General features: G+C 46.3%; 1 protein-coding gene across 7 annotated transcripts in view; it reads right to left on the bottom strand.

Annotated features, from left to right (window-relative positions):
• Positions 1-17,177, bottom strand: part of CWF19L1 (CWF19 like cell cycle control factor 1) — a 55,359-nt gene extending 38,182 nt beyond the window's left edge. The window contains exons 1-6 of one of the 7 annotated variants that reach the window (XM_073315855.2): positions 16,940-17,177; positions 15,706-15,790; positions 11,939-12,017; positions 9,609-9,710; positions 5,863-6,077; positions 3,592-3,710 (exon numbers count right to left, since the gene is read on the bottom strand). In XM_073315855.2, coding sequence (XP_073171956.1) covers positions 3,592-3,710; positions 5,863-6,077; positions 9,609-9,710; positions 11,939-12,017; positions 15,706-15,790; positions 16,940-16,962 — 623 coding nt within the window. In that variant the 5' untranslated portion in view covers positions 16,963-17,177. Of the gene's footprint in view, positions 1-3,591; positions 3,711-5,008; positions 5,117-5,862; positions 6,078-9,608; positions 9,711-11,938; positions 12,018-15,705; positions 15,791-16,581; positions 16,876-16,939 lie in introns of those variants that run through there. The other 6 variants (XM_073315851.2, XM_073315848.2, XM_073315849.2 and 3 more) reach the window with 6 other exon arrangements.
• Positions 17,178-22,458: the final 5,281 nt, after the last annotated feature.

Genomic DNA, 22,458 nt, shown 5'->3' with positions numbered 1-22,458 from the left:
CTCTTCTCTTTACACATTATAGATTGGTCCATGAGGAAGCAATCATCTTATTCCATGTGTGATTTGGTGGCCTGTACCAGAGACGAACTAGTACCCCGTCTTGTTCTTTATCTATTAGGACATAGATCCATAAGCAATCAAGATCTTTTCCTTCTGAATGATCAGTGATGCAGACAACGGTTATGCCATTCCCACCTCCCGACCCCCCAAAGTGCTACTCGCATTCCCCTTTTGTTCACACGATCCTCCCAAATAGGTTACAACCACTGGTTTTAACATTTCATTTTGGGAATCATCCAACCAGGTTTCATTTATATCAGCTAGATCAAATTTATGCTCATAAATGAGCAATCCCAGTTCCTCTTGTGTGTTACTCAGGCTCCAAGAATTAGAAGAATTTCAAGAATTCAACTCAAAAATTTCTCCTCTTCATGTCATTTGGCTCCTTCCCTAATTTTGCTCTCAACATCTCAGTTTTTAAGCACTCATATCTTCCATCTTTTTACCATCCCCTTTTACTATTAGTTTAACTCCCTCCTGGCTACTTAGCCAACCCAACCCTCCAGGAGATTGGAGGTGAAGGCTATACAAAATACACAGATCCCTCTACCTGTAGAACATGGACCAACATTCCACAAAACCAAAGCTCTCCTACCCAGCAATTCACATCCAGACTCTTCTGCCTTCCTTTGCTCATGGGACATGAAGGATCTCAAAGAAGATTGTTTGGACACTCTTCTTCAGCATGCTTCAAGTTCACTGAGTTCATCTACCATCTCCGAGATATCTCCCAACACTGTGCTGTTACTGCCAATTTGAATCACCACCAATGGATCCTTCCCCATAGACTTAAAAAGCTTATTCAATCTTGGATTAACATCTCATGTCTTAAAAAGAAAAGGAGTACTTGTGGCACCTTAGAGACTAACAAATTTATTTGAGCATAAGCTTTCGTGAGCTACAGCTCACTTCATCGGATGCATGCAGTGGAAAATATAGTGGGGAGATTTATATACATAGAGAACATGAAACAATGGGTGTTACCATACACACTGTAACGAGAGTGATCACTTAAGGTGAGCTACTGCCAGCAGGAGAGCCGGGGGGGGGGGGCGACCTTTTGTAGTGATAATCAAGGTGGGCCATTTCCAGCAGTTGACAAGAACGTCTGAGGAACAGTGGGGGGGAGGGGGGAATAAACATGGGGAAATAATTTTACTTTGTGTAATGACCCATGCACTCCCAGTCTCTATTCAAGCCTAAGTTAATAGTATCCAGTTTGCAAATTAATTCCAATTCAGTAGTCTCTCGTTGGAGTCTGTTTTTGAAGTTTTTTTGTTGAAGAATTGCCACTTTTAGGACTGTAATCGAGTGACCAGAGAGACTGAAGTGTTCTCCGACGGGTTTTTTAATGTTCTAATTCTTGATGTCTGACTTGTGTCCATTTATTCTTTTACGTAGAGACTGTCCAGTTTGACCAACGTACATGGCAGAGGGGCATTGCTGGCACATGATGGCATATATCACATTGGTAGATGTGCAGGTGAACGAGCCTCTGATAGTGTGGCTGATGTGATTAGGCCCTATGATGGTGTCCCCTGAATAGATATGTGGACACAGCTGGCAACAGGATTTGTTGCAAGGATAGGTTCCTGGGTTAGTGTTTTTGTTGTGTGGTTGCTGGTGATTATTTGCTTCAGGTTGGGGGGCTGTCTGTAAGCAAGGACTGGCCTGTCTCCCAAGATTTGTGAGAGTGATGGGTGGTCCTTCAGGATAGGTTGTAGACCCTTGATGATGCGTTGGAGAGGTTTTAGTTGGGGGCTGAAGGTGATGGCTAGTGGCGTTCTGTTATTTTCTTTGTTGGGCCTGTCCTGTAGTAGGTGACTTCTGGGGACTCTTCTGGCTCTGTCAATCTGTTTCTTCACTTCAGCAGGTGGGTATTGTAGTTGTAAGAATGCTTGATAGAGATCTTGTAGGCGTTTGTCTCTGTCTGACGGGTTGGAGCAAATGCGGTTGTATCGTAGAGCTTGGCTGTAGACAATGGATCGTGTGGTGTGGTCTGGGTGAAAGCTGGAGGCATGTAGGTAGGAATAGGGGTCAGCAGGTTTCCAATATAGGGTGGTGTTTATGTGACCCCCCCGCCACTCTCCTGCTGGTAATAGCTCACCTTAAGTGACTGCTGTTGTTACAGCGTGTATAGTAACACCCATTGTTTCATGTTCTCTGTGTATATAAATCTCCCCACTGTATTTTCCACTGAATGCATCCGATGAAGTGAGCTGTAGCTCACGAAAGCTTATGCTCAAATACATTTGTTAGTCTCTAAGGTGCCACAAGTCCTCCTTTTCTTTTTGCGAAAACAGACTAACACGGCTGCTACTCTGAAACATCTCATGTCTTGGCTCTGGAAAAGTAGCACACATTTTGGTTGTCCTCCTGTCCTTTGCAGAACACTATTTCAGTTCTTCTTAGTATTGAATCCCCAACAAGGATTGTCTGTCTTCCTTGGAAAATTGGAGAACACTCTGCCGGTAAGCTTGATTTTCTCATAGGCTGGGCCGAGCTGCCACCCATACATATGTCCCATACACAGAATCATAGAAGATTAGAGTTGGAAGAGACCTCAGGAGGTCATCTAGTCCAACCCCCTGCTCAAAGCAGGACCAACACCAACTAAATCATCCCAGCCAGGGCTTTGTCAAGCTGGGCCTTAAAAACCGCTAAGGATGGAGATTCCACCACCTCCCTAGGTAACGCATTCCAGTGTTTCACCACCTTCCTAGTGAAATAGTTTTTCCTAATATCCAACATAGACCTCCCCCACTGCAACTTGAGATCATTACTCCTTGTTCTGTCATCTGCCACCACTTTGAACAGCCTAGCTCCAACCTCTTTGGAACCCCGCTTCAGGTAGTTGAAGGCTACTCTCAAATCCCACCTCACTCTTCTCTTCTGCAGACTAAATAAGCCCAGTTCCCTCAGCCTCTCCTAATAAGTCACGTGCCCCATCCCCCTAATCATTTTCATTGCCCTCCACTGGACTCTCTCCAATTTGTCCACATCCTTTCTGTAGTGGGGGGCCCAAAACTGGATGCAGTACTCCAGATGTGGCCTCACCAGTGCTGAATACATCTCTCCCTTCCCTTTGTGGAAATTCCAGCAGGTCCAATGAGAACCTGGTATCGATAGGAAACTTCCAGGTATGTGTAATTCCTCCTGCTTCTCTTCCCTGTAGTGGCCAGTATACCTAACTTCATCTGTCTCCAACCATGTAGAATGCTGCCATGACCTTTTGGTGAGGAAACGTGTTTTGTGAAATCCACAGTAGCAGTTATTCTATTTGCAACATAAGTTTGTGGGGATGTATTGCTGACATCTATTATCAGCAATGGGTCAACTTCCTAGTGCAGATGGCAGTTATGGCCACAAAATATGCTTGAGATGAAGTCAGGGTGTACACTGGAATAAATTAAGGTATTTACAAACTATAATGTGGGTTTAGTACATTATAATTTTAGAATTCCTTCCCATATGCACTAGAAAACCAAACTTTCTTATAAAATAAGAGTGGTTACTCAAGGTCCTACATACCTATAAGGAAGTCTTTCATAATAGGTCTTCTCCAATGCAGCAAAGTGATATCTTGGCTTCAGACTTGTGGCTAGATTAGATATTAACACAGATCCACATCTCTTAGTATCCATTTCTCCCTATGAAATGCAAATAAAGCATTATTCTAAAATCCTGTGGGTTTGCAATGCAGAGAAAAATGGTTCAGCACAGAGTTTCTTTGTTCTGTGTATTTTAGAAATGTAGTGCTTTGTACCTCTGCTGAACAGCAGCACGTTCAAGCCAGAGTTCTCCCATAGATATGGCTTGCAGTGGGGCTTCAAAAGCTCAGCTACTGAGCCAGCTCTTCCAGCTACCAGAGATCGTACTTTTTAAACACAGGGAAAGCTCTGGCACAGAGCTCAGAAGCCCTGGCAGTGAGTGGCTAGATATAATCTCCAGATACACACACTCTTCCATATCCCCCCCTAGTTAGCTGCCCCCCAGCCCCTCCTCTCTTCCTCCACTCAGCCCTGTTCTCCATTGGACACCCTTCATGAACAAACAAGAGACTGGGGAATATCTATGCTCCCCCTTCTTATCCCCATCCATGAGAGCTCCCCAGCCCCCACAAATGTCCTCGCCCCATGCCCTCCCCATCACTACCACAAGCACCAGCCCAAATAACCATCTAGGTAAGTCAGGCTGGGACTCTCTGCCAGCAAACCATTTGTGGGGCCACAGATTAAAAATGCAAACCTTTAAAAATAGTAAATCAAACTATTTCTTCAAACCTTGATTACTTTGTTAATATAAACAAGATCTCCAAATACAACAAGTACAAAGTTTCTGGTTTTAGACTTTAAGTGTTCAGAGAGAAAAATCTGTGTTTAGAACATATGGGGGAAATTATTTTCCCCATGTTCACTTAATACAAATCTGAACACTTTTGCTCAAATGTTCGTCCTCCACTTCCAATAGCCTCCATCACCACACCCATTCTTTAACCAACACCAACCATGAAATTTCCCCCACCAAAATGTGTTTGAAAACAATAACAGCAACTGAAAATGGGAGCTTGACTGGAAGTTGGAACTCAACTCTATAGTGGATGCTTCCTGCATTGACTACAGACATGTAACGGAAAAGTCAGCAGGGCAGGAAAAACGTGTTGAGTGACAATTAATGACCTTTACTCAGGGTAAGAGGTATATAAACTTCAGTAGCATCACAGGGTGAGCTAGCCCTTTAAGAGTCTGTGTCCAGCCTCACCTGTGCCTAGTTTACCACCCAGATCATTGGACAGTGTCCGGAGACCATGTGATTGACAGCCAGGCCTGCTGGGACTTATAAAAGGCAGTTTGTGCTCAGCGAAAAGAAAGCTAGCAGGAGCAGCACTATGCTAGCTGGTTCTCCAGGAAGTGGGGCCTGGGAAAGGACCAACAGAGACTCCACTGACCTCCACACAGCAGAGAAGAGACCATGGGAGCAGGAGGTGCTGAGAGAGAGCAGAGTGAGACTCTCCAGAGGCAGCAGACTGACAAACAACAGGTCATGCAGGAAACGGCTGAGGGAAAGTGAAGCAGGTGGTTAGGGCCACAACCCAGAGCAGAAGAGTCCTACCTGTGGGTGGCGGGTATATACTCCTGCACTGACAACAAAAAGTCAAAAGTGCCCTAAGAAGGATAAGGGACTATTGAGCTCTTGGAGGAGGCAAAGAACTATTCAGAGCCCAGAGAGGGCTGGAAGGTCTTATTTGTTTAGTTGGACTTTTGGCTGTCCCCAGAAGAGAGACTAACTTTTAACCAGAGGGTCAAGAGCACCACAGCAATGTTGCCCATAGAAGACCACTGATAGTGGAGAAACTGAGGTAGCAGATGTGCCTCATCACTAGGGAAAGGTAAGCTGCTGTTACAAGGAGTCTGAAAGAGGCCTGTGGGTGAAATCAGATTATTCAGCACACTTCAGACACATGAAACTGAAGAAATTACAAGATCTGCAAGTCAGCTAGTAAAAGATTCAAAGGATTAATTGGAATTAAAAATGGCTCAATTTGTACCACAAACAATCCTAGTGTGGAAAACAATCAGTCCACGGGAAAGATAGACAGCTTATTGTCTGAACTCAAGAACACACTATGGGCCCTACTTACCCAATTCAAGAGCCAAGATAAGCATCCTAAGAACAGAAACCAGTCAGACAAACCATTTTTAAAGTTGTTTTTTTTCAGTCTACAAACAGCTACAGTGAGTGGAAGTCAGAGTATTAGTTAACTGCACATTTAATCCATTTCAACTGAATTTGAATACTTACAGGTTTATTTCCAAAATTCCCTACACCTCTGGACCAGGGGGATGTCAGCAAGATATCAACGCCTTTGAATTTTGGAGTAGATAATAAAGATATTTTCAGTTCTGAGACATCCTTGGAGCTGAAACTGTAGGCAGGAGCTGGCTCACTCAGGGATTCTGTACCGCTCAAGTAGGCAATCTGCAGTCCTGAAGTGCCACTGAAAATACCCTTACGACCTGTAGTAAAACACAAATGAAATTAAGTATTGTAAGAAACTACTAAAATGTGTCATGCTAACAGGAGGCCAAGTTTTGCAGTCCTTGCTTATTTATTCAGTCTTTTGTTTATGAGGAAACTGACTGGCTCTGGTAATGCATTAATTGCAGTCAGGACTCCAGGATTTGGCTCAATGACTAGAAACCCTTCCCATTTAAAATGTTGTGGGGGATTAAAGAGGTGACAAAAATAGAACACACAATAACAATGGGGGATTCCAACAACCCCCATACCCACCTAGTATATGTCAGCTTAGGGTGGGATGCAGAGATAAAATTTCTAGACACCATCAATGACGGCTTCTTGGAGCAGCTAGTTCTGGAACCCACAAGGGGAGAGGCAGTTCATGATACAGTCCTAAGAAGCGCATGGGATCTGATCCAAGCGGTTTTGGAACGAATGATAAATTCGGCAGTAATAAGTCACCAGGACCAAAAGGTATCACCCAAGAGTTCTGAAGAAACTCAAATATGAAATGGTAGAACTACAATATTAGCTTTGGTATGTAACCTATTGCTTAAATCATCCTCTGTACAAGATGACTGGAGAGTAGCTAACGTAATGCCACCTGTTTTTAAAAGGCTCCAGAGGTGGATCCTTGCAATTACATAGACCCGTAAGCCTAACTTCAGTACTGGACAAATTGATTGAAACTATACTAAAACAACAGAAATGTCAGTCACACAGATGAACATGATTTGTTGGGGAAAGTCAACCCAGCTTTTGTAAAGGAAAATCATGCCTCACCAATCTATTAGAATTGTTTGAGGGGGTCAAACATGTGGAGAAAGGTAATCCAGTGGATATAGTATACTTGGCTTAGAAAAAGCCTTTGACAAGATCCCTCAACAAAGGCTCATAAGCAAAGTAAGCAGTCTTGGGATAAGAGGGAAGGTCCTTTCCTGGATTGGTTAAAAGACAGGAAACAAAAGGGTAGCAATAATCAGTTTTCACAGTGGCAAGAGATAAATAGAGGGGTTCCCAAGGGTCTGTACTGAGACCAGTGCTGTTCAACATATTCATAAATGATCTGGAACAAGAGGTAAACATAAGGTGGCAAAGTTTGCAGAGGATACGAAATTACCCAAGGTAATCAGGTCCAAAGCAGACAGTGAAGAATTACAAAGGGATCACATAAGACTGGGTGACTGGGCAACAAAATGGCAGATGAACTTCAGTGCTGATAAATACAAACTAATGCACTTTGGAAAACATAATCCCAACTATGCAAACAAAATGATGGGGTATAAATTAGCTGTTACCCCTGAGGAAAGAGATATTGGAGTCACTGTGCATAGTTCTCTGAAAAGATTTGCTCAATGCGCAGCCTCAGTTAAAAAAAGCTAACAGAATGTTTGGAAACGTTAGGAAATGGATAGATAAGAGGACAGAAAATGTCATACCACCACCATATAAAGCCATGGAACACCCATACCGTGAATACTGCATACAGTTCTGGTTGTCCCCTCTCAAAAAATATATATTAGAATTGGAAACGGTACATAGAAAAGGAACAAAAATGATTAAGGGTGTGGAACGGCTTCCATATAAGCAGAGATTAAAAAAACTGGTATTGTTCAGATTGGAAAAGAGACAACTAAGGGGTGATATTATAGAGGTTTATTCAATCATGAGTGGTGCGGAGAAAGTGAAAAAGGAAACGTTATTTACCCCTTCTGTCAAGGTTCCTCCCCCACTCTGAACTCTACGGTACAGATGTGGGGACCTGCATGAAAACCTCCTAAGCTTACTTTCACCAGATTAGGTTAAAACTTCCCCAAGGCACAAATTAATTTTATCCTTTGTCCCTGGATCTCCACTGCCACCACCAAACTTGAACTGGGTTTACTGGGAAACGTAGTTTGGACACGTCTTTCCCCCCAAAATCCTCCCAACCCTTGCACCCCACTTCCTGGGGAAGGTTTGGTAAAAATCCTCACCAATTTGCATAGGTGACTACAGACCCAAACCCTTGGATCTAAGAACAATGAAAAAGCATGCAGTTTTCTTACAAGAAGACTTTTAATAGAAGTAAAGGAATCACCTCTGTAAAATCAGGATGGTAGATACCTTACAGGGTAATTAGATTCAAAACATAGAGAATCCCTCTAGGCAAAACCTTAAGTTACAAAAAGGACACACAGACAGGAATAGTCATTCTATTCAGCACAGTTCTTTTCTCAGCCATTTAAAGAAATCATAATCTAACACATACCTAGCTAGATTACTTACTAAAGTTCTAAGACTCCATTTCTGGTCTATCCCCGGCAAAAGCAGCATACAGACAGACACAGACCCTTTGTTTCTCTCCCTCCTCCCAGCTTTTGAAAGTATCTTGTCTCCTCATTGGTCATTTTGGTCAGGTGCCAGCGAGGTTACCTTTAGCTTCTTAACCCTTTACAGGTGAGAGGATTTTTCCTCTGGCCAGGAGGGATTTTAAAGGGGCTTACTCTTCCCTTTATATTTATGACACCTTCACATAACACAAGAACAGAGGTCAGAGGATGTTGAGAAAACCAAAAGTATAACTCGGTTCAAAAAAGAAAGAATTAGGTAAATTCACGGATGATAAATCCGCCAATGGCTATTAGCCAAGACGATCAGGGACGCAACCCCATGTTCTGGGTATCACTAAGCCTCTGACTGCTAGATGCTTGAACTGGACAACAGTGGATGGATCACTCAATAATTGTCCTGTTCTGTTCATTCCCTCTAAAGCATCTGGCACTGGCCACCGTATTACCCAGTATGGCCATTCTTATCTTCTGTATATGGACTAGCCTACCTGAACTAGCTTGAATCCAGCTAGCCTGGGTAACAACAGCAGTGAAAACAGTGCAGGGAAAGCTCCAGTAGAGGTCGTACAAGCCCAGTTTGGCCCAAGGTAAGTAGCCTGACTGCTAGCCCACTCTGAAGTCTATGCTGCATTGTCTTCACAGGTGTTGTAGTTCACACTAGCTGGATTCATGCTAGCTGTGGTAGACTAACTCTTGCACAGTTCTGTTGCATGAACATACAATAAATGCATAGCTGAATTAGGAAGGAAAATTCATACTGCATAAATGCAATGCATACTGTTCTTTTGCCATTAACTTGTTTCCCAACAATTTTTTCCCCAAAGTTGACGACTTCATTGAAACTTGCCCAACAAGCTCAGGTTGACAACCCAAACAGCTCTGTTGAGCTCCGAAAAAGTTGAAAATGTTGTAAAAGTACAAACGATGTCTTTTTATGTTGCTCATCTAAAAAAAAAAGCAGAATAGATTTTACTAAGGTTTCAAAAACAATTCATCTTGGGCCTGAGACTCAGTACGAGAGATTCGCTGAAATGATTTCAGCGAAAGGTATCAACAAGTGAAGAAATGATCAAGTGAAGTTTGGAATGAAAGGGCCGTCACAACCTAAATTAAGGCACTACTACAGCAATATTTTAATACTCCCCTAAAAAGCAGATCGGAGTCACAACACAGAAATAAAATCTATACCATTACCTAAGTATGTAATGTTCTCGGCTAGTTCACAGCCATTGACATCTGGAAAATAATGTACGGTTTCCGGGTTATTGGCACCCAAGACATACGTTGGAATAGGAGCTGGAGAAGAAACACACACAATTAGTTCACTTGTTTCAGAACTGTGACATTTATTCAATTCTGTATTTACTATTATGAAGTAAAGACTCACTACAGAGGAAATGTACTATAGTTTTGGACCCAGAAATTGAGTTTATTAGGTCCTGCCCGTTTCACTGAAATTTATTAATCACCAGTTAAAAAAACTAACAAAAAAGCAAACACCTAAATTGAACATTATAGTACATACTAGTAGAGTATATTTAAGTACAGATTTTTTTTTTTAATTGGGTAGATTTCAAGTTGACTGCGTCCCTTAAGAACATTTTCACGGATAATGCCAACAAGATTAAATGATTCTCAAATCCCTTCCCCCATCAACTGTAAATCTCCCCCATCAAGAAAAGCCAGTGTAAATAATCAAAACTTGCATGACACCTAGGAGCTCATTAAGCTTTGGCCCTAAGAACTAAAAGCTTGCCTATACACACAACTTGCACCAGTTTCACTTACATTTGTTTAGTTAAAACAGTGCAATTTGTGTGTGGACTCATCAGTTTAGCTTTCACCTATAAAAATGTACCGCCATAAGCTAAACAGATAAACCAGGTTTAAACCACTGTAAGTGTCCAGAGTGAACAAAGTTGCATCACTTCACCTACTGAAAATAAAATGACACCTTTACTTATATCCACACAACTGTGTGTGTTGGCCAGGTCTAAGAGTGAATGGGGGTAAGTCAGTCCAGATCTGAGGTTCCTCTGCTGAGATCTCCCTGCCCTCAGAAGACTGAGTTTAACCTCTCCATAACATGTGATAGGTGAAGACTCAATCTCTTCCAATACTGCTGCTAACCTCTTTAGAAAGGTTTGATGTGAAAAGGGTCAATCACCATCTTTCCCAGCTTAGAAAAAATGATCAATATATTATGGAAGCACCCAGGAAATCCAATCAAGAACAAACCCCTTTGTGATTGTTACTTGCCTGTACAAGCCTTAAGAAGAGAGTTCCTACTCCAGAGACTACAACTTACACACTAGACAGGACAGAGAGATGAAGCAGAACAGAGTGGGGCTGAATCAAGGAAATGAGGTAACAACAGAACAAAGTTTAGCTGGAAGGCAAAACTCTCAGCTGTCTCAGCCAACGGGAGCAGCGGAGCCAGCACTTGGGGCAGGGGCAGCACACAAAGCCATCTGCCGTGCCTCCTCCGAGGATTACCCCGGACAGATCGCCCCTGCCCCCCTCTCCCGGATGCAGCACCCCGAAACTCCTGCCCAACCCCCTGCCCTGAGCCCCCTCCCACACCCAAACTCCCTCCCCCTTAGTTAACCGGCATTTTTCACTTACTGGCATGCCCCATTCCCGCAACATCCTGGATAAAAAAGCTTATACTGTACATGCCTAACGAAGTGGATAGCCACTTTAAAAAAATAAACTGAATTTTATTTAAATCAGATTAAAATTAAATCTGAAACTGACAGCCTATGTTAAGGTCAAAATTTATCAATCTGTTAAAATAATTTAAATTAAATACCAAAAATAAGCAGTGCATAATTTCTCCCAAGTTATAAAGAACATTAAACTACTGAACTGGTGGGAGTCACTGGCTAAGCACCTGGAACTTGCTAAAATGCTAAATCAGCTTCTCACAGCAGTAGCCACTTCTGCAGGTGCAGAGAGAATATTTTCTTTATTTCAGTTCATTCAAATAGCTCAATTCAATGACAAGTTCAATGAAACCTACTGGGAGATGAAAAAGCAGGAAAGCTTGTTTCCCCTCTTCCAATCTATTAATAAAAACTACCTAGGTGTGAGAGGATGAGAACTACCAGTTCCAAAATCTTGAAGGACAAACTGACCAGAGATAATCAGTTCCATTCAATAACTACTTATAATTCTTTCTTTGTATAATCAGTTTTGAATCCAAAACATGATCTGACAATTTTTGTACATATTCAGCAAGTTTCAGGTAGTTTTATTTAATTAAAAAAAAATGCAGTTTTTGTGAATTTCTAATTTAATCTGAATTTCAATCCAAACAGATTGACAAATCACAAGTTAAAAAAAAAATCATCATCTTCTAACAAAACAAACAAAAAAAATGTAAAAACTTGAATAAATGTAAGTTAGGCTATACAATTGCATAGGTGTGACACCCCACTATTCACCACTGCCATGTAATTAGAATATGTGCTAATAACATCCCACTGGGTTATAGTCATCTAATATACAGGCCCTTTCCTTACCTTTCTTGGCACATGTCCGGTATTCCTCCCACTCTGTCTCTGAAGTAGAGCCAAAGAAGTTCCCAACACACAAAAGCAGCTAAAATCATTAAAAAAAAAAAAAACACAAGAGAACCATTGTAAGAAGGGGGAAAGGTTTACGATGTAAAAATACCTAGGCTATCCTTTTCATTACTTTCTTACTGTCACAGCATTAACAGTGATTTGGGTTCAGTGGTTTATTGCCTGAGATTTAGTTTCATTTGATGTATGTAAAACGAGAAATTCCTTAGCAGTTATTAAGCGCACACACACAAAAAAAATCCAGGGAAAAACAGCTGAAATTACAAGATCAAGTACATCTTCATTGTGAGAAACTCCCTTATTCCTTCTCTATGTACAGAGTCTTTTCCAGGAGAAAACACTTCCTAGCAACCTTTCCAATAGCATCCCACCATTGTTGCAAGCATCCTTTTAAGTCATGATGTGCAGAGACCAATATCTCAAGATGCACAGAGTGGGAGAAAGGTTTTCAGAACTTTACCATGACCTGTTACATGAAATTAAGTGAAAGCTAGAATCAAAGAGAGTGGTACAAACTGAGTGTGTTTAATCGAACTGTGATAAGGAGTCTCAAAAGACTCCTGGAGAGTGCATAAAGTTGTTATAACAACAAATTAAGAGTTGCTAGGACACCATGAAGTGCTGATAACTGCAATCCACCACGAAGTGTATTTGTTTAGTTCATTTTGATGGGGGCAAGGCGTTCCTTTTCTGGAGGGGCAATATCACTTGGTTACTGGCTTGAGCTTGCAGCCTGGACAGCTTGCAGGGGAGGGACAGAGGGAGCTTCACCATCAGAGCTACCACCACCCACTGGGACCTCAGGATCTACTATCATTTTTTCAACAGTTTCCTGGTGTATTTTAATGGTGGTTGTTACAACAGAAGAAAGGGCCAGAACCTATTCTACCTGAACTCCAGACCACATTTAACGGTTTACTGTTACAACACTAATTAAGGGTTTTAAAACACCTTAGACTCCTTTATAACAGCATCAGTCTGAGCTCTCAGGTTCTTTTAAAATCTCATACTGTGTTTCCCCAAGACAGTCACATAAAAGAAGAGTGAAAAGAACAGCGAGAGAGATAGGAAAAGGCAGCTTTTGTCTCTTGTCCAGCAACTGAACTGCAGTCAACCAAAGGCAAAGCATACATCTTAAGCGCCTGACTTCAATCCTCTGGTTTCAACTTTCCACTCTCCAAAACAAAACTAGCAAAAGCTGTGGGAGGCAAAAATGCAGCCAAGGTTCAGATGCATTGGCAGAGGCAACTTAAACTTTCTCAGATTTCTATCACAACTTCAACAACCACCGTTAAACTCTCTCTGGAGAACTCCCACAGTAGCATGAACTTCCTAGACACCCCAAGCAGCTTCAGCAATGAACCCCTACAGACTATATACAAGAAACCCAGGGATCAGCACACCCACCTTCACAGATCCTGTAGCCATCACAAACACATCAAGACATCTGTTATCTACAACCAGGCACTCAGATACGACAGAATACTCTCCAAAGAGAAAGTCCAGAATAAACACTATTATACACTTAAAAACCACCTTCACCAAACAAGGACACTCCATCAGAGAAGTAGATCACATAATGGAACAAGTCACCCAAATACCCCAAGAAAACCTGCTTCAGTACAGAAGTAAACCCACACCAACTAAACACTCCTAGTTGTCACCTATCACCCAACACTGCTACCTATACAGAGTATCATCAAACAAGCACAACCCACATAGAATGGGGATCCCATTGTGAAAAGTCTTTCCTGACTTCTGGCCTTCAAATAACCCCCCAGTCTCTCCAAGCGCATCATCAGAAGCAAGCTCCTCATAGACCAGGACACCTCAACTCGAAGCAGCACCAGACCCTGCCAGAACAGAAGATGCAAAACATGCAGACATATCTCCACTGCTACAATGATCAATACCCACCCACAACACATCTTTCAAGATCCATGGGTCCTATACATGATTATCACAACATGTGGCGGACCTCATCCAGTGCATTAAATGCTCCAGTAACAACTATGTAGATGAAACCAGATCATCACGATGCTCTTGAATGAACTCACAGGAAAACGATGAAAAACAAAATCACCATATCACCAGTGGGTGAACACTTTTCACAGAGCGATCACTCCATATCTGACCTATCAGTCCTCAATCTCATAGGAGACCTCCACGACACTTTCAAAAGACAAAGCTGAAAGCGTAAATTCATAACTTTGCTAGACACTAGATTCGTGGCTTATTACAACAATCAATAACGCACTAACAACTTCCCCCTCAGCTGCTTCTCCATCCTTTCCTATGACTGGAGAGGAGTTAACTGGCCACTTCACTTTGTTTAACGTAAGTAGTTAACATATATTTGAAGGGATCATTCAGTCACACCTTGTATTTAGATGTGACACACTGAATAAGGGCAGGTCTACGCTACAAACCTCTGGTGAAGATGCTCTAAGTCCACGGCAGACAGCTCTCCTGTCAGCTTAATAACTCCACCTCTGCAAGAGTTGACAGCTATGTTGGTGGAAGCTCTCCCACCAACACAGCACGGTCTACACGGGGTTTAAGGTCGGTATAACTAAGTTGCTCAGTGATGTGGATTTTTCACACCCTGAGCAACACAGCTATACCCAAGTACGTACGTAGTGAACACCTGGCCTAAGTTTCCCAGGCCTGAAGAAAGGGTCTGTGTAAGCTTGAAAGCTTGTTTCTCTCACCAACAGAAGTTGGTCCAGTAAAAGATATTACCTCACCTACCTTCTCTCTCTAACATCCTGGGACCAAAACGGCTATAACGCTGCAGGTAACACCACTTGTCAGTTAGCTCACTTTTTTAAATAACAAATGTAACTTATAAAATGTTTTCCAGTAAAGACCGGCTTGCTTTCACCCTCTTCAATTCAGAGAATTTTTTAAAAACTCAGAAATGTCTAGGTTTTAAGAAAAATAGTTTCCCCGGTATCCTTGTATCAATTTTCAGTCAGAAATCAAAAATCAATTTTGGCAAAATAATCCAAGTTCTACATTTTGATTAATGTACAATGAGCATGGGGCTAAAAGCCAGAATTCCTGGTTCTATTTCTGGCTCTGCCACTCATTGAGGCCTGGTCTACACTTAAAATTTAGGTTGACATAGCTATGTCACTCAGGGGTGTAAAAAATCCACCCCTACCCCGAGTGCCATAGCTATGCCAACCTAATCCCCGGTGTAGATGTTGCTTGGGGAGGTAGTTTTCTTACAACAAAGGAAATACCCTTACGCCAGCATAGGCTAGGTCTATACTACAGGGTTATGCCAGCATAGCAACAGTGCCATAGCTATGCTGGGATAGTCTCCGTAGTGTAGACATACCCTCAGTGAGAGACTTTGAGCAAGTCACTGCATCTCTTTGCTTCAGTTTCCCACCTGTAAATATAAGGATAAGAAGACTTCTCTGTGGTACCAACTTTAAAGAGGTGTTGTGAGTATTAGTATTTGTTCAATGTTTTAAAGATGCAAAGCACTATGTAAATACTAAACACTGCTTCTAATTCACATTATGTACAAATATTCTTTTCACATAACATTTAGAGGAGTCTAACAATGAGCGTTTGGCTTCATGTAACATTATCATAGGTCATTTTTTTTCACTTGCCAATGGCAGGCATTATACAATGGAACACTTCTAATCTAACAGACCATGGTGCAGAAGCAGAAATATAAATCTTACATCAAATTCTCCACTTTTCTTCTGAACAGCTTGCACTCTATTGAACAACATATCAAATTTTCCTTCAACATCCCCACAGGCCAGTCTAGGGAGAGAAATAAGGACATGACAACACCCATAATGAGTTTGTGTATCTTTAATATTTGAATTGGTTACATGAAAAATTGGGACCCTGTCTTTCTTACAGCCAAGGATTCATACACACATTTCACCCATGAGGTTGTGGAAAATCCTGCCTAAAATATAACTACTGTCTAAATACTGTTTAACTCAGATTCCTGTTCTGGGAAAATGTGTTTTAGGACTTACCAGGAGACAGATGGCCTGCAACCTCTAAGGACTGGGAAAAAACAAGTGCTGCCTTATGCACATCTCTCCATAACTGACAGTATTTTTCTACAGCCTTCATTATATTGTACTATATGATACATAAGACCATGTAATTAAGACTTGTATTGAAATGCACACACAAAAGGCTGAGTTAGGATTGCACGGGCAGCTAAAGCAAGCATTTATTGACTCTTATTTGTTTAAACCATGGAATACTAATGCTCTCTTTACCATTTTTTTCTGAAATGTCCTACATTTTTAGTCTTATTTTAAAAAATAGAAAGAAGTGTGAGAGAGCACTTCTGCACACCATTTCCACTACAAGCTATGGAGCCCGTAAAACACCTTCACGCTTGGTCCCGAGCTAAGAACCTAACAGCCCTAAAACCAGCAAAATCACATTAGCAATGCACACTGCAATTTTCTAAGAGCCATTAAAAAACAAAACACTGAACGAGCGTTTCAGACACCGAAATCAGGGTTAAGATTGGAAGCACTCAGGCCACTTTCGCTCTTGATAGAGGTCACTACCACTCTAGCTATTACCCTAGAGGAGCACGGTGGAAATCGCAACACTATTTCCACTGAAACCCCTGCTTCCACGCCAGCTCTCGAGCCTCTAGCCCAGGGCCTCAGCCACGCGCGTGAGCAGAAAACGCGCCACAACGCGCGAAGACTGGGGCCGCCTGGCCCGGCAGCCGGCCGCACAAGCGGGGCCCGAGCCACGGCCCAGCTCCCCGCGTCCCGCCCAGACAGGCCCGGCCCCAGCGGCGACGTTGCAGCTCGATCGAGGGCCCGGCGCCGGCCGGGAGCAGGGGCCCCACAGGCCCAGAGACCCCCCCGAGTCCCGCCCGCCCGCCCGCTCCCCGCGCAGCGCGACAGCAGGGCCGCGCCCCCGCCTCACACTCTCAGAGGTTTTCCAGCCATTTCAACGCCGGAGAAGGGAACAAAACTCCCCAACTTGCCGTGCGGCCCCTAACCCCGCCCCGGCCGGAAACGAGAGCCGCGCTCGCTCGGTACGTCACCCAAACCCGCCCCGGCCGGAAACGAGAGCCGCGCTCGCTCGGTACGTCACCCAAACCCTCCCCGGCCGGAAACGAGAGCCCTGCTCGCTCGGTACGTCACCCAAACCCGCCCCGGCCGGAAACGAGAGCCCTGCTCGCTCGGTACGTCACCCAAACCCTCCCCGGCCGGAAACGAGAGCCCTGCTCGCTCGGTACGTCACCCAAACCCGCCCCGGCCGGAAACGAGAGCCCTGCTCGCTCGGTACGTCACCCAAACCCTCCCCGGCCGGAAACGAGAGCCCTGCTCGCTCGGTACGTCACCCAACCCCTCCCCGGCCGGAAACGAGAGCCCTGCTCGCTCGGTACGTCACCCAAACCCGCCCCGGCCGGAAACGAGAGCCCTGCTCGCTCGGTACGTCACCCAAACCCGCCCCGGCCGGAAACGAGAGCCCTGCTCGCTCGGTACGTCACCCACCCCCTCCCCGGCCGGAAACGAGAGCCCTGCTCGCTCGGTACGTCACCCAAACCCGCCCCGGCCGGAAACGAGAGCCCTGCTCGCTCGGTACGTCACCCAAACCCGCCCCGGCCGGAAACGAGAGCCCTGCTCGCTCGGTACGTCACCCAAACCCGCCCCGGCCGGAAACGAGAGCCCTGCTCGCTCGGTACGTCACCCAAACCCGCCCCGGCCGGAAACGAGAGCCCTGCTCGCTCGGTACGTCACCCAAACCCGCCCCGGCCGGAAACGAGAGCCCTGCTCGCTCGGTACGTCACCCAAACCCGCCCCGGCCGGAAACGAGAGCCCTGCTCGCTCGGTACGTCGCCCGAGCCCGGCGTGACGCACGCTGCATGCCCCTCTGGTCAGCAAGCCAGGGCGGGGCGCCTAGGTGAAGTGACCGAAAGGCGGGCCCCGGTTTCGCAGGCCAGACGCCAGGAATCGCTGTCAGGGGCTTGCAGTCTCGCTGGGGCCTGTAGCGAGGGGCCCGCGCGGGCCCGCGTGTCTCCCGTGCCCCACCCTGGGCAGTGGCGGGCTGAGTCTGGGGTTACGCCGGCTCGCGGAGTGGATATGCGCCAGCGGTGTCAGGCAGCTGCGGGAAAGGCTAATATCCTTCTGGGGCGGAAGATCCGAGGCGTGGGAGTTAATTGTCCCGCTCTTCTATTTCGGGAGCCCGGGAACTGAGACAGTGCGACCCATCGCAGCCGGTTCCTGCCCCCCACCCCCCTCGCCCGACGCTCGTTTGTGAAGCCCCAGCAATTCTCGGCGGGGAGGTTGTGACCCAGCAACGCCGCCTGGGGCCGAGACACAGGCGCCAGCCCTGCCCTGGTCAGGGTTTTCCAGGGGGGTGGGACGCAGCAGTGGGGCAGAGAGAGGGCTCAGAGTGGCAGTTTGTGGTTAGCGAGAGGGAAACCCAGGCTGCAAACTCTGTTAGTGCCTGCGACTGGAGTTCCCAGAGTGGGGTGTGGAACCAGCGGGAGTCCTGGGCTGAGGCAGGCCCTGCTGAACGCATCGGGCATCAAGAGGATCCTTCTGCTTGGCCAGGGCCCATTCGCACATGCGCAGGGCAGCTCCCTGGGTCAAGCTCCCAGCCCTGAGGTCGGGCTCCCCTGGGCCCTGCCGTGTCCCTGCGGGGGCAGCACATGTCTCCCCAACAGCCCCTTCTCGAAGGGAGGGAGAAGGGCTGGCAGCAGGCGGCAGAGGCAGGATTTCCTGCCAGCTCTCCAGCCAGCCAGGGCTCTGGGGGACAGGGAGGAGGTCAGCTTCTGTGTGCCCGCCCCCGGCTAATCAGGGCTATGAAAGCAGGGCCAGCCTCAAAGTACTGTTGTTGGTCTGTCTACTAGGGGTGTCACACCTTAGACTAACCCAGGCTCCCCCTGGCTGCTCTACCTGTCTCCTGGCTCACCCCACTGCAGCCCAGGCTCCCTGGACAGCTCTTACCATGGGCCAGCTTCTGGCCAGGTCAGGGGTGGTTCCTTGGGGGAAGGGGAGGAACAGGGGACGGGGGCCCCTGGCGAGGAGAGTGGGGAGACCAAATGTTCTTAGAAAGGCACATCGGAGGCAGGAGCCTGGAGGAACGAGGGAAGGGTAGTGCACAGAAGGAGGGGTTGTGTGGGCATAAATGCAGAACAGTTTAGTTAACGGCCCCTAAATGCACTTTGTGCAATTTGGGGCTTGGGAAGCTGCAGTAGTTCTGTGCAGAAAGTCTGGAAATGGACAATTCAGGGATTCGGTCAGTTCTCCCTGGTCATATCACCGCTGTCATTCCACAGGCTTAGCCTGACCGCTCTGCCTTAGCTCTGCCCCTGGCCAGACTGCCCATTGGCCTGTGAACAGCCCTGGAAACGGGGTGGGATGCAAGGTTGGACAAGGGACGTCTTTAAGAAGATCTGCAGGGCAGGTTGCAGTGCAATGGGAGTTGAGGCAAGGTGCCGTTCTACATCTGGAAACTAGCTGGACGTGTTGTCAGTTTCAGGGGACAAAGTTGAGTGGCCAGCGTCAGACTGTTGGAGTGGAAGGTCCTAGACCAGTGGGGCAGTGCCGGGTTCCTTTCATTGACAGAACAAGGAGTAAGGGTCTCAAGTTGCAGTGGGGGAGGTTTAGGTTGGATATTAGGAAAAACTTTTTCACTAGGAGGGTGGTGAAACACTGGAATGCGTTACCTAGGGAGGTGGTGGAATCTCCTTCCTTAGAGGTTTTTAAGGCCTGGCTTGAGAAAGCCCTGGCTGGGATGATTTAGTTGGGGATTGGTCCTGCTTTGAGCAGGGGGTTGGACTAGATGACTTCCTGCGGTCCCTGCCAACCTTGATATTCTATGATTCTATGATTGTCCATCTCCAGACTTCCTCACGTTCGGTGTCTAAAGGTCTCATTGTTTTGTACAGAAAATGTAGCAATTGCTTTGGACAGTAGATCGATCCCCTGACACACTTTCCGCATTAACTCTTCTTATGGGTTGTGGTGAGGGATTGCCGAACAGTTTAGATTCCCTTCTCTAGAGAACAAACAAAACAATCCCCAGAGCAGAGCAGCTCCATTCTCCTGTGTTTCTCTGTTGTGCTGTGTGTACATGAGCAAACGGCTTGTTCATCTCTTGTGCTGTCCCCTCTCCTGCAGTATTTGCCATTTCAACAAAGGTGACTTTTTCCCACAGAAAATTTTGCTTTCCCTGAAACCATATTTCTGATGAGAAAAGTTTTGCCCAGCTGGAGCAATTTCCTTGGTTCACCTGGTCACTCCTGGAAATAAGTAATACACATTCTTGGGTGACAGAAAGCTTATGCTCAAATAAATTGGTTAGTCTCTAAGGTGCCACAAGTACTCCTTTTATTCTTGGCATTAGGGAAAATGGCGCCCTAGGCGAACTTAGCAGGGCGTGGGGCGGATCCAAGAGATTGACAGTGACCCTCCTCTCCACCCGACCCCAAAGGGCTGTTATCCTACAGCACTCAGGGTGCTGTGGCAGGGTGAGGGGCTGGTTAGCATGGAGAGGCTGGATTAGGGGGGCAGCTCAGGGAGGTGGGAGGCCCCAGCACTCACCTCCAGAAAGGTTCCCTTCATGTACATCATGCACAGAGATGTTTTCCTGCAGTCTCCATCCCCCACGATCAAGACCTTCAGCTCCCTCTTCCTGGAGGAGGCAGGTGGGCTCTCGCTCTCCTTGGTGGTCCGGGGGCTCACGCTGGGGATGGACTCGTTTGCTACCGCCATGTGTGAGGTGGGCGGGCAGACAGACCCCGGCGTGGGGGCAGGGGTGTGAGCTCCCTCTACAGCAGCAGCAGCCCTGGGGGAGCAGGCAGCATCTCTGTCAGGTCAACTCCCGCTGAGGCTCCTGCTGTTGCTGGGGGTTGCTGCTCTCTGGGGCACAGGGCTGAGGAGGGCAGGAAAGGGGCCAAACTGGTCTGGCTCCCGGCTCAGCCGGAGATTGGCTGAGGTGAACATGCTTGAGCTGCCTTCCGCAGCTGCCCCATTTCCGCTCCCTGCAGAAGGGTGACAAGACACCCTACCATGCCACCCTTCCTTCTGCGCTGCTGCTGGTGGCGGCTCTGCCTTCAGAGCTGGGTGCCTGGCCAGCAGCCGCCACCCTCCGAGTGCCCAATCCTCCTCCCCACACATGGATCCCATGGGCATGGACAGCCCCCTGACCATGGAGCCACCCTGACCACTGCACCCTGGGTGGTTGCCCACCCACAAATCCAGCCCTGCTCACTGACTTTCAATGAGCTCTGTGCTCCTATGAAACTCGTGACCTTTGGAAAATCCCTTCCCCACATTTTTGCTTATTTCCATGTGAGTGTCTGACTCCAGTCCAGCAAGCAACAGCCCTTAAAGGAGACAGCCCTGGGTCTGTGTCCTCTTCTCCGAAGCACGTGGCCAGGGAGAGCTGGGGGCAGAGCCCTGATTCTCAGGCTGAGGAGTGGCTTCGCCTGCAGTGGGAGCAGAATAGACCCCTGCCTCACAGGCTCTCTCTCTGGGTATTGTATCAATAGCAGGTAGCCCATAGTCTCCTCTCCCAGCATCCCAGCCTCTCAGCCACGAAACATGAGAAAGGACTGGTGGCCCAAAGAGTTATTTTTGGTGCAGTTGACAGCAATGGGCCCATGCCAACAACCCTACACTAGGGCCCTGATCCAGCACCCACTGAAGTCAATGGAAGATTGTCTGTTATCAACTGGCTTTGGACTAGGACCTACTTGCACATGTGGACAGTAATCCAAGGTACTGATTAAAGGGCCCCTCAGGCCACTGCTGCAGCTACCCAGATGTCTTCAGACATGCAGGCCTGGCTTTTAAATCCTGCTAGGCCATTGCCGAAAATTCCCTCATAGGAACCTGCAGACCCCTAAGACTGTGGGGCAATGAACCAGGCCAGGTCTGGCAGCCCAACTCCCCCAAGGCAGGAAGGCTGAGAATACTGGGAATGGATCTACACAGTACGGTGCCCATGAGAGCACAGCAGAGAGTAAGTGGCACAGAACAGAAAGATACCAACTGGGGCCACCACTTTTTAATATGCCTTTTTACTCCAAAGTTTTAATCCCTGCTAATGAGCAGTAGAGTGGGTGTTTATAAAAATCCTTCTGGATTTCTCCAACTCTCTGACCTCTGGAACTGTGCATGAGTCTAAGAGCAAAAGACACTGAAAAGTTAATATGGATCTGAGGCATTTATTCTCCCCGGAGCTGCTACATCTGGATACTGCAGATTTTGCAAATGATTGTTCTGATTATGAATATAACTAAATAAAGTCAACACAAAGCATGAGTGCCTAGCAGAGATTAGCTCAGAAAGTGCATGGAAAAAAAGAAAAGAGGAAGTTGTCCTATTTTGGATAAACATGATACTTCCCCCTCCGAGTTGGGTGTGAGGTTTGGCCATGACACACTCAGACCCTTTTCCCTCCCTTTGTGGAGCAGGGGTTGGCCT

The sequence above is a fragment of the Lepidochelys kempii genome, chromosome 17 (assembly GCF_965140285.1).
Source record: "Lepidochelys kempii isolate rLepKem1 chromosome 17, rLepKem1.hap1, whole genome shotgun sequence".
Taxonomy (NCBI): domain Eukaryota; kingdom Metazoa; phylum Chordata; order Testudines; family Cheloniidae; genus Lepidochelys; species Lepidochelys kempii.
This window is presented reverse-complemented; position numbering and strand designations above follow the sequence as displayed.